We start from the raw sequence: 16628 nt of genomic DNA, 5'->3' as shown, positions 1-16628 counted from the left end.
ACATTACAAGTTGTCTGGAGAATACTGTGTGTATGTCATAGCACTCTGTACAATAGGGACAGCCAAACACTCATCCTATCTTCACAAAAGGATGCTTATACAGGCAGAGTTCAGTAAGCATTACTTCTTTCTTTTTTTCTGAAAAAAGGTTGGTTCTATTCAGGATCCCAATGCACCAAATCATTTCCCTCTCTTTTTTTTATATTTGTATACTTTTTTCTATGTAACCTTATTTTCGAAACAATCTCTGTTCAATGTAATGGCCTTTTGTCACCTCACTGGGAAAGTCTGTATGCCCACATGATACCACTCTACAGGTCGGCATCAAAGACAGCTTTCTGTGACAATAACCTCCCTTGAATCCACATACTGATTCCTGCAAAATGTACCCGTTATTGGGCTAAACGCATGGAAGTTGGAAGGCATGAGGTCCAGATTGTAGGGTGGATAAGGATGAACAGTCCAATAAAGATTTGTGAGCTTCTCTCAGATGTGCAGACTTGTGGGAGGCCTTGGAGAAGGAGAAGTTTATTTTTATTTTTCTGGCAACAAACATGCTGAAGTGTTTTCTTCAATTTCCTGAGGGTAACACAATAAACTTTGAGAGTTGATTGTTGCACCACAGAATAGACCATGACAATCCCAGATCTTCACCATGATTTTTCTGACTGAGGGCATGGCTTTGAACTTTTTATTCAGAGGAAAGCTGGTGTAACACCACTCCGCGGATTGCCATTTTGTTTCCAGTTCAAAGTGACGAACTCGTGTTTCATCACTTGTGATGATGATAAAAAAATTGTCACAATGAGCCTTGTAATGCACAAGCAGTTCCACACAGATGATGCTTCATTGCTGTTTATGATCTTCTGTTAGGCAGTGAGGAACCCACCACCCAGCAGGCACAGACTTTTGAGTACCTGAACAGATGGTACTGTGTCAGCACCACCAAAGGAGACATCCAGTTGAGCAGTGAGGTGTCTGATCGTGAATCACTTCAAATGATAGTGTCCACAGGTTACAACATTGCAGGAGTCACAGCTGTGTGCCACTGACTGGCACACAGGAGATTGGACACGCTTGTGCAACCTCATTGCAATGATGACAGATGTCTCGCCCAGTGACTCGTGTTGATTTTGTTCACTGCCAGGTCTCTGTAGACATTTGGAAAGCAACCACAAATATCTGTAATGCTCTGGTTTTCCACCAAAAGAAACTCTATGCTTGGAGCACACCACAGTTACAGACATCATTTTGAAGGCTATGTATAGTGCCACCACCTACTGGAGCTTCAAGAAACTGTAGAGGCTAAGGTGGGAATATTCCGCGATGTTCCATAATAGATTCTGCACTTTTTTTAACCAGAACTGGCAGAGAAAAAAGTTCTGTGGCATTGCTTATTGAATACTCCTCATATATTCTGTGCGTTTATATATTTTTGAGCTGTTTATTTTCATTGTATTATCATGGCAAATCCTACATCATTGTAAGATAGTCCCTGGATGAATGAGTGAATAAATAAAATAAATCCTGCTACTCATTGTTAAAGGCCTGTATTTTCCAACATGTTGCAGTAAATGTGAAGTATGCAGTATATGACTAACACAAATTTTAAAGATAATATGTTGGGTATTTTGTAGTACCATCTTCAAAAAACTGTTGCAATCTTACTTACTGTGTAGTTCGAAAGAGACTACAATTTCAGTTCCATTGACAGGACTCATCAGTGGTTTCACATTGGAGGAAGTCATGTCACCTTCACCAACACCGTCATCATCATAATGAATTACATTTTCTCGTACATCATTTTTTATCTGCTCTTTCTTCTGATCAGTGTTGTGGTGATGTTTATAAATAAGAATAACTCCAGCCAGAACTGTAATTTGAAAGAACCTCATAAGTATAATATTTATAAATAATACTAAAATGTTGTTACAGACAGGATTTCACTTAATATACAAATGCAAGGTTGTGCATTGACATGTACTTACAAAATTCTCTAGAGCTTCCACCATGTCCAGTGGTTTAAAATCCATGAACATCTGGCTCAGTAGTCCTCAACCACTGTCAAGTGGAAACTAGTTTGGTTGCTGTTACTGTCCTTACATAGCCATTCTGCCTTCTGTGATGTCACTGGTGCTCACTCCAGCACCATATAACGGAATTTCTTCATTGCATGACCACTACACCTGCTTCAATCTTCTGATAGCCAGGTCCCAAACCATGCTTAGCTGCAGGCCACCAGCTTTGTTGAGCATGTTGATACAAATTTTTATCTCAGTATTATACTACCCCAGAAACTCTTAGTCTGTGTGATAACAGATGTTTCAATGATCGCCATACAATGTCCATTTTTTAGAGCATGCCCTGCTATTGCTGATTTCTCAGGGTACCAAAGGTGAAGCTTCTTTCATGTTCTATGCAGGTCTGTTCAATAGTATGCACCCACATGATATTTTATATACTCCTGGTGTTCTGAGGTCACATCATCAGAATGTGCTTAAATAAATCCACAACAGTGTTGTCAAATAACTGGGAGAGAAGATCTACAGAACTTTTGATGGGAATGTGTGTGAAGATTCTATAGACTGCTCTCCAAATTATTTGATGATAATGTTGTGGATTTATTTAAGCACAGTCTGACAGCATTATAATTTTTTTGCATGATAGAGAATTTTTTAACCAGACAGATAGTGTCATGCTGTGGAGCCTATCAGCTCCCAGTTGTATCCATCCTGTTTATGGAGTACTTTGATGTTATCACCCTGGACACCATTCCTGCTTAGTCTTGTTACTTTTATCATTATGTCAGTGACACATTCTTTGGATGTGAAAAACTGGAACAATTCTTGGACCAAATCAAAAATATCGTGTTCATGATTGAGACAGAGAGAAAGTGTACCCTGCCATTCCTTGACATCCTTGTCTGCCATAAAGCAAATGCATGTCTCAGCCATAGTGTTTACTGAATACCTGCCCACACAGACAAATATCTGCACGCTATCAGCACCCATCACAGAAAAATTCTATTCTGAGGAGCCTCATGCATTGAGGAGAAGCCATCTCAAAAACTGAAAACCTGCTGAAGGTACTAAGCCATTTATGGAAAGTCTTCAGGTGTGATGGCTACAACAACTGCCCAGTTTCACAAGCCACCTTTCAGAAAACATGTCGGAAGATGGACTCCAAGGATGACTCAAAGCAGCTTGTGTCCTTTCCATTCTGTGGCTCAGTTAGAGGAAAGGTCAGCCAACCCTATAGACATATAAAATCAATTCAGCCTTAGCAAAAATTACACAACTCATGACACCTGTGAAAGATGATGTAGGCCTCAGAACTCCAGGAGTATATAAAATACCATGTGGGCATGGACAATTTTATGCTGGACAAACTGTGTGTACTATTGAATAGTGCTGCTTAGAACATAAGCTATGCTTTCACCTTTTATACCCTGAGAAATCAGCAGTAACAGAGCATGCTCCAAGAAGTGGACATTGTATTGCATTCATACATCTGTTATTACATGACTAACAGTTCCGGGGATAGTGCAATGAAAGAACCGATCAAGATAAAAATTTGTGACAACACCATTAATGGAGGCAGTGGCTCACAGCTAAGCATGGCTTGGGACCCGGACATCTGAAAGCTGAAGTGGACATGGCAGGATGGCAGGCAAGCAATGAAAACATTACCTTATATGGCTCTGGAGCAAGTACTGGACGCGTCACAGAAGGCAGCATGGTAGTAGTCCCCTAACAATGGCCAAGTAGTATTCAGCCAAAAGCTCTTGGATTTCAAACCACTTGAAGCAGCTGGGAGCTCAAGAGAATTTTATCAAGTTTGTACTTAGATAATATTATTTTTAAGTTGCAGAAGTACTTTTTAAAAGAAAGTGAGAATATACCAAGAGCAGGCATTGTCTGCAGGGGGAATGACTGTTAAAACTAAGTTTTCAAAAATAGCCACAAGTCGCACTTTGTATTTTTTATTATGACCGGTTTCACTCTTCAAATGAACAACAGCATCATCAGAATATACAGTTTAAAGTTGCCTGACATATTAAGATTACCTTTACATTTGGATGACAGCTCTAAGTATTAATTTGGCTGTACTATAGTACTCAAACTTATGTTTAAAGTACGTTTAAAGTGCAGTAGTGAATGATGACATTGACAGCAAAAAAGATGAAATTTCATCTGTTTTCAAAAACTAAGTGAGAATATGTTGATCCTAATCACCAGACAATGTTTGTTATGTTATTAATACCTGAAGGGTATAAAATAGGTCACTCAGTCATACGTTGGACACATTTGCTGCCAAAGATAGTGTCAACCAAACTGTGACTCAAGTTATAAAAGACCTTTGATTTTAAGAACAGGAAAAAGTGAGTAAGTGTTAACAAACACAATAACATATGAATAACGTTTTCTTAGTGTGAGCTAAAGATGACGGAGAACAGATTTCTTCATTATTAATAACTTTTTAAGGTTTTGAAGCACATGTAGCAGCTTTAGTCATATGAAATAAGGAGGTAATGGTTCACTGATCACACTAATTATCACCTTTTCAGACGATTCTGCAAAAACTGACTATATTGAATTGTATTTTTTATTGTTCCTTTATATCATACATTATTATGATGAATTTCTTTGTATGATCTAAAGGACCAATGAAAAAATATGATAAAAACCGTAAGATTTTGCAGCATCTGCTGAAAAATGTTGTTGTAGCTATTATTAGATTAATGAAACACTAAGTGCTTATTTCATGTTATGCTTAAATAGTTATTCTTCACTTAGAATATATAAATGAAATGGAATAAATAAAGCAGTCAACTGTTACTACTCCTATATTCACATTGTACATTGCTGATACAAAACAATATGAAATACACAATTCATAACTATATATGTGTACTATAAAATGCTTCCACAAAATATGGAAGTTGGTAGTACAACATTTTACTACTATTGTACAGTACTTCTTGTAACAGGAGGGAAGTTTAACCTGACTTTTTTTAAATTCACTATGAATAACAGAAAAAAATGTTGATGGTGATAAGTGCATATGATAATGCTTTTGTGTTTAAGCTTCAGTTAAGAACCACAGTGAAGACATTCATGTTACTTGTCTAATTCTTTGGCTGGTTCCTGCTTGAGGTGAATACTGGAATGTCTGAGATGCATATAATGTTTGCTGTGTGAGAATGGGTACCAGCTTAGTATTCACTTGGCACATTGTGAGGAACCGCCTGAAAACCACATCAAGGCTCGCCAGCAGACTGATGCTCTTCACTAATTCCCTGAGCAGAGCTGATCCTGGTCTGGCATACCATGCCATCCTGGAATTGGCACTTCAAAATGCACAGTTGTTAGGTGAGGTGTTCACTCTTAGAAAATTGCTGAACAAAAAATGTGTTACACTCAGTAGCTGCCATTTTGTATGTGTGGCCTGCAAGTGGGAAAATGACAAAGCAGTACTTGTTCATGCACTTAACTAAATATTTTTGAGTTACTCTTTAATTAGGACCTTTAACCAACACTCTACAACATTTACAGTTGATGATATTCATATTTACTGCTGAGACATTCTTTTATTGACACCCTGTACAATAAATACACTGCCAGCAACGAAATGAAATAGTTAGCATGAGAATAAAGAGAGAAAGCTAAATATCTTTTTCATTGTTATAAATATTTTAACTGATAGAGAAGGCAACAATCATTAAGAAAAACCTGAGAAATGTAGGATGTATAGGCACAAAAAACTATATCAACATGCATCCTTTGTTTTTTTAAGCATCTAAATAGTTACGTTGTAAGGAAATGTTCCTCACAAAAGTTAAATATAATGGTTTTCTGAAATGAATCCAATACAATTATGTACTGTAATTCAGTTCTTACCTAATATTAAGAAAAGTGTAGACAACAAAGCTATTAAAGCCCAAACACCAATTCCAAATGTGTCTTTATCACCAAGAAATTTGCAGTTCATGGTTGTTACATCATCAGGACACCGGCATTCATAATAGAACTTGGAATGAAGATTCAGACAGTTCTCAGTATTACCACAAGAGGTACTTGCACAGTCTTTCTCAGTGCAATCCTTACTGGTTGCAGCTAAAATCTGAGCATCACTGCACCTGAAGAGAATGACACAAACATTGTTTTTATTTATAATTTTATCACGCGCTTTGTTTTTCCCATAGTACAATGTGTGTCCAGAAAGTAAGTACAATCGTTCTGCCACCATCATAGCACTAGTGTCACAGTCCAGCACATTCACACTCCTCTGTGGTTCATTGTCTTTCCACTGATGATGTTACAGCTGGATTGTGATGTGTTAACATTTGCTAGTGATAGTTCAAAAATTTTAAGACAATCTCTGAACCCTCCAACTGTGAAGTGCATTCTGTAATACATTTTTTGAATACAAAGAGTGTTAAGGCAGCCAGAATTCATTGTCAACTTGTAGAGATTTATGCTGAAAATTCAGTGAGTGAGGGACTGGTCAAAAAGTGGGTGAGACAATGATGGACAAAACAATTTTTATAATGAAGCATTGAGTGGACAGCCTTCTGTTGTCATTGATGGTTTGGTTGAGAAAGCACATGAGAAAATTCGTGAAAACACACAGTTCACAATAAGAATGCTTTGTGATGAGTTTACATAAATTTCTAAAACTTTTTTTGCATGATATTGTCACAATTTGCTTAAATTTTAGCAAATTATGTTCCCATTTGGTTCCAAAAATGCTTATGGATGTCCACGAAAATGAAGAAAATAGGCAGTGCTTTGACATTTATTATCTGATATACTGATGAACTTTTAAACAGAATTGTGACCAATAATGAAACTTGGGCTTGTCATGCCACGCCAGAACCAAATAACAGTCAGTGGACTGGAGGCACTCATGATGCACCAAAAAACAAAAATTCAAAACAACATTGCCTGCACAAAAAATTATGTGCTCTCAGAGGTGAAACTGTCTGTAGTAGGATACTATAGAAAACTGAGAAAACTTTGGGAAGCAGTTCAGAACAGAAGATGTGGAATGCTCAGTCAAGGCATTGTATTGCTTCATGGCAATGCACATCCGCATTCTGCTCGTGTCACTCAACAATTTTGTTGGGAGCAATCTGATCACCTGCCATACAGCCCTGATCTCACTCATTCTGACCACCACTCATTTTTGAACGTGAAGCATGATTTTGGAGGAAGCCACTTTGACAGCGATGACAACACAAAAAGCAATGTTCAGTAGTGGCTGTCTTCTCTGGTGTCTGAACAATGGTGACAACTATGTTGAAAAATAGTTTAAGAAATGCTCTTTCTTGTAAAAATAATTTTGTTTTGAAGAAACAAAGGTTTTTATGGTTTTTTTGGTTTCAAAACAGTACTTACTTTCTGGAATGTCTCATATTTGAGTAGCTATGATATGGAATGAGTCGGTGTTTTAACAGTTTTTACAGTCACAACATTTTGTAAAATTTAAATAATGGAGATAGTAAGGTGCAATATAGTACATTCATGAAAGTACTCATATCAGCTAACATTACACCATAATACATGAAAATAAAATAGCTATATAGTACAACCAGGTACCCGCATTCTTTTTATTCACATTTACTTCTTGCTTCAAAGGGCCAAGTTTGTCTGGTTAATAAATAAGTCTGTTATGACCATGTAATGTAGCCGTGCACACTATCAGTTTTGAAAAGAGAATGGTTTTCATTAATGAACATAAAAAGGAAAATTACATTACTTTTATTATCATCATAGCTACTGTTTGTATTAGCATTAATTGTGTATTTATACTTTCAAATTCATTCACTCGTCATGTTCCGAATTAGATTCCATTATGGAGTACAATCATCAGTCACATGCAATGATCCAAAATACTATTAACAATGTGAAGCAGTTCTAAATAGCTGCTGCTTGTCTCCTACTGTTAGCATGATAACACTGGTATTCATAACAGAACAGTAATTAGCTGCATTTCATAAGATAGAGGCCCAACTGCCCAAAAAATTGTTACTTTTCTTGCTAATGATTTCTTTGAAACAGACAATGCTTTCTAAACAAGGGACTACCCTCAGTGATCCCTATACCTTTTTTTGTATAGATGACTCCATTCTGGTTTGCTTTAACAGACAGTACACTGAACTTCCGCACTCTTTTGGAACTCTGTCACATGACTTGAATGTTAATGAGCATCTATTATTTGTTTCAGTGCTGCGAATCTAGGGTAATTCATTTTCTCCTCACAGATGGTTCTTATTGCAGTTCTGTATGGCAAATGGGAAGAAACATTCTGCAGAAAGGGTTAGTATGTTAAACACTTATAGTACTTAATTGTGAATAATATGTGTCACAGATGAAATATTGTCCAGTGCTGCAATTAAGTATTTTCATTGTGTTAATAATGATCTGCAGCATATAGTGACATATTAAGTGGTGAGCCACTCACGTTATTACACATCGTAAAATGATATAAAGGCACAGCGTGGTACCAAATAATATGAACACTTCCAACATCATTAAAATAATTTTTTCCCCGTGATTTGTAGTTACATTATAAGAAAGCTTCCAGGAATATTGACAGTGGTATCTCATGCAAATTCTACATGTAGGAGCTATACAGATACATATATAATTTGTTTACTTGTATATTAATGACATTCAGCAATCCTTATTTGATAACCACTCTCTCATTAAATGCAAGAATTTATAATGTCTGACATCAGTGAGTTGGCATGTGATAGTGCTGAATTAAGTGTTTGCCTAGTGTTGGTGGTGCAGTGTGATGTGGTGTAGCCAAGTGAACCATGGCTGTCAAAACAGTTCCACACCCAGTCACCAGGGCTACTGGATTTTTTACGTGTTTTAAGCTTATTCTGTGTATCCTTTTATTCCTTGTTTTTCTGAGCTTATTGTGTCATGTTTGCTGTTTGGAATAAAGGCATCTCAAACTCACATGTCTTTGACTACAGTGAAGGAACTTGCAGGCCAAATACAGGAAGCCATCAGCTTAGCCCAGGCTAGCACATTTACAACATAGTTCAGCATTACGACAGCCACAGCAACTGTAGCATGCACTGATCATGACTTGCTCATGGAGAAGGGGGAAATGTTATGGATGCAGGTTGGCATGCTGTAGTCAAAAGACGACACTGTAAACAGTAGAGCATGCTACTGCAAACGTTTGAGGAGCTGGTTCCCTAGAAATGTTACTTCTTCTCAGGGTGAGCTGCCTGGGTGTTGGTATCACCAGAGATACAGCAAGGAGGCACCAAATTGTATGGCACCATGCTTTCACACAAATGCCGGTGTTGGTCACAGGTGCCACTGACTGCCGAACACCATCTCATCATCTTTTCACTTGTCTGTTGTGACCAACAGCATCCAGATGATTAACTTTAACCTAGGACTATCCTGAAACTTCCTGGCAGATTAAAACTGTGTGCCCAACCGAGACTTGAACTCGGGACCTTTGCCTTTCGCGGGCAAGTGCTCTACCATCTGAGCTACCGAAGCACGACTCACACCAGGAAGTTTCATATCAGCGCACACTCCGCTGCAGAGTGAAAATCTCATTCTGGAAACATCCCCCAGGCTGTGGCTAAGCCATGTCTCCACAATATCATTTCTTTCAGGAGTGCTAGTTCTGCAAGGTTCGCAGGAGAGCTTCTGTAAAGTTTGGAAGGTAGGAGACGAGATACTGGCAGAAGTAAAGCTCTGAGGACGGGGCGTGAGTCGTGCTTGGGTAGCTCAAATGGTGGAGCACTTGCCCGTGAAAGGCAAAGACCCCGAGTTTGAGTCTCGGTCGGGCACACAGTTTTAATCTGCCAGGAAGTTTCATATCAGCGCACACTCCGCTGCAGAGTGAAAATCTCATTCTGGTAGGATTATGCTGTCTGTTCACCTGGGATTTTACTGCCACACATGACACAGAAGCTATAACTGGCACAGATCAAATGGCTCTGAGCACTATGGGATTTAACTTCTGAGGTCATCAGTCCCCTGGCACAGATCGTTTGGCACATTACAAACTCTTAATCAGACATAATGAACACCCAATTGGTCAACAGCATTACAAGGTTAACTGCCACAGGTTCATCTCAGTGTGCCCATCCACAGCATGAAGCTGATAAGGGCACAAGTGAGTGAATATACCTTTCTATTGAGTTAGTTTCTGAATTTGACCAGACCACCAGCAGCTCCAAAGCAAATACCACAAATACCATACAACATGGTGCACCACATCGAAATGACAGATGGCCCACTAGTTTCATGCAGACCTAGGTCTATTGCACTAGACCACCTCACTACTGCCAAGGCAGAATTTGACACTATGCTAAGACAGGGCATTATTAGATAGTCAAGAAATCCGTGGTCCTCCACCTTACACCTGGTTCCTAAAAAAAAGGACTAGCCTGGCACCCCTGCAGAGAGTACTGTGTGCTTAGTGTGAGAACAGTACCTGACCATTATTATGGGAACACTTTTATGGGACTACAGTTTGAATTACATGGTGGAATGAACTGGGTGAAAGCCAATAAACAGATACCAGTGGCAAAAGAAGACATTCCAAAGACTGCAATTAGATCACCCTTTGTGCTATTAGAAAGCATGCATATGACACTGGGATTAGGGAATGCAGCACAGACATGGCAAAGGTTTATTGTCTCTGCCCTTCAAGGCCTTCTATTCTGTTTTGCATACCTGGGTGTTGTGCTTGTATTTTCAGCCATCCTAGAACAACATCAACAACACCCACAGGAAATGTTGAAGCATTTGGAGCATTACAGGGTCATTTGGAAACGTTACTAAGTATATTTTCAGGCAACCTGTGGTTACGTCCTCAGGACACAGTGTAACATCCATGAGATAAATTTTAGCTGCAGTGCGACAAGAGGAAATTATGCCTCTAACAGTTACAAACATTATCTATCCGACATTTGAAAAAACAGTGAAATAAATATTAATTTTTTATATAATATTTTATGATGTAATTGGACATATCGATGTGTATCATACAAAGACAATGATAATTGTAAATTCCTTTTATGATCTGTGTTTGTCTTCTTTTGTTTTTACCTTTTGTTGGTTGGCTTTTGTAGGTTCAGGACGCAAGACACATATCAAACTGAGGTCTGTTCAGAAATTGTAATTATTTGTTAATTATTACTTGAGAATAGGGTTCATTATTATTATAAATATGAGTGAATAATTATTTGTAACTTTAATTCCTCTGTCAGAAAGCATTATCTGTGTTAATTATTTCTTTCCGCTGCAAGTAGCGCAGCCATTGATGATAGCGATTTGTATCGCATTTTTTGTCTGTGTTTTACCTTAGAAAAAAAGTCAAATGTTTGCTTGATGAAGTCTAAATAGTGCACAATACAAAAGTAAAGTTTAATAAGCATTTCAAATACTTATCCTATTTGCTCTAACAATAGAAAGTCTCTATCAATTGTCTGCCGCCATCTTAACAATTATCTCAGCGGCAAATTCAAATTGCACAACTCTGCAGACATAAATGCCGAAGGTAATAAATGTGCACCGGTGGTCCCAAACTCATTTTAATGAAAATAATTCGAATCAGATTGGTTCTTTAAAAACAGTGCTCATAGCACGATCCTTATAACAAACTTTTCTAGCTGATGTATGGAGCCGAAATTAATTGCGCACGAGTTGCGAAGAATATTGTTTCAGGTAACATATGTCAGTGTTGTGCGTGGCTGATATTCGGTGGTTTTAATGATCATTTTGCTGAAGATAGCTGTTTCCATCATAATCAATAGTTGTATATGAACTGTGATTTAGTGACACTTATACAACTTACAGACAACACTTTTAACACGACGTTAACTTGGAGTTCTTTAGCAACTTGACCAAATCCTTAGCCGGGAGAAAAATAATTTAGTAATTACTCAATGTAATAAAATAAAATTATCATTTTCATTTACAAATTAATAAAATAGCAAACCACCAAATAACACAGCGAACGCCACACTGGCGCCCAATGTGGGGCCACCAATGCACATTTATTCATTTTAATAATTGAAATTATGATCTATTACAGGGTCAGGGTACCAAAACAAACTATTAATCATTGTATATTTACTTGTTTCATCAGCATTGACATATTCCTACCAAACTGCTGTACGAATCTGTATCTGCGCTGGTGCGCGACACACGCGTAACTTCATATAAGCACCACTCTCAATCAACACAGGTAGGAATAGATGTTCATGTTCAGTAATTAAACAGCAACATACGATCACCACTCGCTGTGTGTGACATTTTAATTTGAAATCTGTACCTTGTAACGGAACATATTAAAGGCTTTACTTTAATGAAGTATGCGATCCCTTCCAAATTCAACCAGTTTAATGAGTATTTATGATTATAGAAAAGTTATTGTGTATGTTAACAATGATTGCACAACATGTCTCCATAAACAGTCAACCCATTAAATTATACTGAATAACTGACCCACACAAAAGTTAATATCACTTGATCACTGATACAGCAAATGTCATCATGTAAAAACACTAAGTTCATCTTAAATAATTAATATGAAGTACGAAAAATAGTGACCAACTTAGGTATTTTGGATCTCCTTAAATAAAAATCACCCAGTGAAACCTATTTGTTCACTAGGAGCGTTTTCACTCAGTATTCACGTAATCAATCCTATTTTAGACGAAAACCAATTTAATTCTTAATAATTCATGTTACTTACTTATTTATGCAAATTAGAGAAGTCAATTGACAAACTTCTAAAAAACAGCCTTTTTGTAACAAAGAATTATTCTGTCAAGTCAACAAATCTGTCTGTCATTTTAATAACATGTTAAATTATGTCACTCGATGCAAATTAATAACTTTTCTGCACAAATTATGATAACAGATGTACATGTGACTTATAAACTATATCTCTTTTTAGTAGTTCTTTGACAATGTTATAAATACAAGCAGCAAGAAGGGTCGAGAAGACAGTCGGAGGCAGTAGGGCAGTCGGAATGTCACTTTGGTGAAGTGTGTTTCTGTGTTATTGTTTGGCAAAACAAGGCAAAGAACATGTAAAGGAAGTACTACTTTGTGTTGTGTTATGGTCTTTGGTGGACAGTGGAATTAATATGGCCACTAAAGTAATAAATATTTGATATTTACATACGTGTTGGTTTCGCTCGTTCTTTATCATCAAAAGCACATGAAAAACATGGGACCTCATGTTTTTTAACCCTAGACAACCAGATTTAGAGCCAGCATCAGCATCGAGACACAGCAGCGATCCAGCAAGCAGCAGCGATTACTACAATACAATACATTGTAATGGCGCCAACCTAACATCAAGTGCTAACAAGCTCCGTAAATTGGAGTGAAATAGTGCGTTTACAGCAATTAGCGATATCAACGACGACTTAGGCGGACCATTACAAAAGTGGGGGCTCGTCCGGGATCTTTAAGTGCATCGATGATAATAGTGCAGCGATAAATTTCGTAAGTGCTTGGCATTCCAAAAAAAAAAAAAAATTATTTGTGCATTGTGGCAACAGTGAAAATATGTCAAAATTAAATAAATAAATAAAGTGTGTTTGTGCGACTACGAAAAACTATCATCACACCGCTCGGAAGATTAACGTCTGGATTATGTCAATGGATTTCATCACTCAAGACTTCAGCTTCAATAAAACCGAATATAAGTGAAGAAAGCCAACAAGAACACCGACCACGACATCATAGCATAGACATAAAGCAAGGTATTTTTTTTTTGTTGTCGTTTAAAATAATTAATTGTTAACATGTCTCTACCTGAGAGGGATGAGATCGTAGGAAATGTAAAAATTGAACCAGGGGGTGGTGAACAATTAAACTTAACAGAGTGGCTAGCAGAGTTTGCAACTCAAATAAGCTCGCAACTTAAACAATCAAGTGAACAAGTAAGTTTGAAACTTGAAGAAAACACAGATAGACTGAATAAGTTAAGTTTGGATTTTAAACAATCAAGTGAAGAAAACACAGATAGACTGGATAAGTTAAGTTTGGATTTTGATCTATTAAGTACTCATCTCAATGAGAAGTGTGAGGAAATTAAAACTACCCTCAGTAAGAACACTAGCGAACAGTTGATACACTTCAGAAAAGAATTTCAAGTTAAAGTTGAAAGTTTAAATGAAAACATACAAGCGAACACAGACAGCATTGCTGTCATTTACAACAGAGTAGATACTGAAGCTAAAAGATTAGATCAGAGAATAGACAAAACATCAGAAAACCTTAAACAGGAATACAACCTGTACACCACTAATGTAGATACAAAAGTAGAAAATATACACACTAAATATACACAATTGGAGGACGCATTGATGTCCAAACAAACGATTTACAATCAAAATACAATGTATGGACACATCCAAGTGAAATGCTTTCCTGGTGAAAATCTGCACCCTATTGACTTTATTCACCAATGTAAAGATATGTTTGTTGTAGGAATGTCAGATAACATAAAAATTAAGTTAGTAAAACGGTTTCTAGAAGGGGAGGCCCTATCCTGGGCAAATGAGAATAATGATTCTTGGAATACTTTTGAAGAGTTTGAAGCTAAATTTATTTGCAAATTTTGGTCACAATCCATACAAGCCAGATTAAAGTCAGAATTTCTAAATGGACCAGTGTATAGAGGGAAAGTAGGGGGAATGCAAAAATTTTGCAGAGATCAATTGAAAAAACTTGCTCACTTGAATAATTCTTTTGATATTATGACACAAATTGATGTTTTAAAAAGAAGATTACCAGAGAGACTGCAGTGGGAATTGGTCCATGGACCAGACGATTCAATGGAAGAGTTCCTGAAATTTGTAGATAGATTAGATAGGGCCTTGGAAAGAGAAAATAACCAAAGTTTTGGCTCTGGCAACAACCAGTATGGGGGGTGGAACAAGAATGTAAATAGAGATTATTATGGGAGGAGAAACTTTGAAAATTCTGGAAATAATGCTCCAAATAGGGGAGATAGGAGATATGAAAATGATTTCAAAAACTATACACAGGAGGGAGGATGGAGGAGAGATAACAGGAATGATAGAAATAGGTATTGGGGAAGAGAACAAGATAGAAGGGGGTTTGTTGAAACTAGTGAACAAAACAACAGCTACAAATGGACAGACCGAGGAAACCAGCCGGGAAACGGTGGACAGTCCCACTAGATGTCCGTAGTTTTGGGGCTAGACAATATTATGACAGGACAACACATAACCGAAACTGGAAAAGGAGAGGATACAATGTAAAGAGTAATTACCATGAAAATACTGTAGTTGTTAGAATGAATAAATTAGAATTTAATAAAAGGTTTTGGGATACTATGAGTAAAAGTGATACAGTTAATAAAAACAGTGTTCAAGCACAGGTAGATAGTGAAAGTGCAGAAGTTGAAGGTATTGCAGAGTTCCATAGTTGGGCTGAAAAAGATACTGGTGATAATAACAAGTCAGACACACCACAAATAGAATCTATTTTGGGGGGTTTATTTGATAAGAAGGGGGATGACGATGTGTTTAATGGAGCCAAAGACTCAATTGCTGAGATTCAGATACATAGGGGGGAAACTGCAGATGGGGTTGTTGTTGAGGAGGAGGAAGAAGTAATAGAGGGACATTTAAATAATGATCCTAAATCAAGTGATGTTATTGATGAGAGTGTGGAGGAAGAAATAAAAGTATTTGTAGAATTGAAAAGTGATGTAGTAAAGGTAAGTGATGTGACAAACATGGGTAATAATGAGGTTAATTTAAGTGAAATGCAGACTAGGGAATGTGTATCTGAGGACAAGCTATTGCCTATTGGGAACTATGAAACACTAATCTATGAGAATGGTAATAATAATAATATTAAAGAGAATATAAAGGGATGGAATGTAAATGTGGGTTTTCAAGAAAAAGGGGTAAAGTTTTTAGAAGTTTTGTGGAACAACTATGGAAACTGTATAAACAAAGATGCCTTTTGGAAAGAATTAGCAAAGGTAAGTGCAACCTTGTATCCTATATGGTGGATAAAAATCCGTAGTGGACTTTATAAAAAAGGGGGTGAAAACAGTAGGTTGTTAAGTGACAACACAGTGTTAAAAAGAACAGATGAAAACAAAGGTTTATGTTTAAATGTCAATGCTTTGCAAACAGAGAGGGATGTGTCTAAGTGTAGGAAAGAGGAATTAGACTTAGGAACTAAAGGAATTGAAAATGATCTATTGTTTGAAAATACTGAAGTAGACAAAGATGTTGAGCTAGGTTGTCCATATGTTAAAGTAAACAATGACATTGGTCCATTTGAAATAAAAGAAAGCCCACATCCTAATGCGTATAGACTTATCTTTCCCAGATCAAGAAGGTTATTTGGATTAAGAAACATCACTGAATTAAAACCATATAAATATGATTAAGCACATTTCCCTGTTTGAATACAATTACTTCCCCAGTTTCCTTAAAGCGTTTTATCAGCAAAGATTTTTACTGGATGTGTCAAGTAGCAACTACCACTCATCCTATAGACCCTGGAAAAGTTCCAGATGTCTGAGACAATGTTTTTATATTTTTATTGTCACTATTGAATATTAAATCTTGAGAC

At 37.1% G+C, this 16628-nt stretch overlaps 1 protein-coding gene across 1 annotated transcript in view; it reads right to left on the bottom strand.

Moving 5' to 3' along the window:
• Nucleotides 1-16628, bottom strand: part of LOC126195683 (putative neural-cadherin 2) — a 72024-nt gene that overhangs the window by 31312 nt on the left and 24084 nt on the right. Inside the window, exons 6-7 of the mRNA XM_049934311.1 lie at nt 5901-6139; nt 1673-1873 (exon numbers count right to left, since the gene is read on the bottom strand). Of these exons, the coding sequence (XP_049790268.1) occupies nt 1673-1873; nt 5901-6139 (440 nt within the window). The remainder of the gene's footprint in view (nt 1-1672; nt 1874-5900; nt 6140-16628) is intronic.

The sequence above is a fragment of the Schistocerca nitens genome, chromosome 7 (genome assembly GCF_023898315.1).
Source record: "Schistocerca nitens isolate TAMUIC-IGC-003100 chromosome 7, iqSchNite1.1, whole genome shotgun sequence".
Lineage (NCBI taxonomy): Eukaryota > Metazoa > Arthropoda > Insecta > Orthoptera > Acrididae > Schistocerca > Schistocerca nitens.
This window is presented reverse-complemented; position numbering and strand designations above follow the sequence as displayed.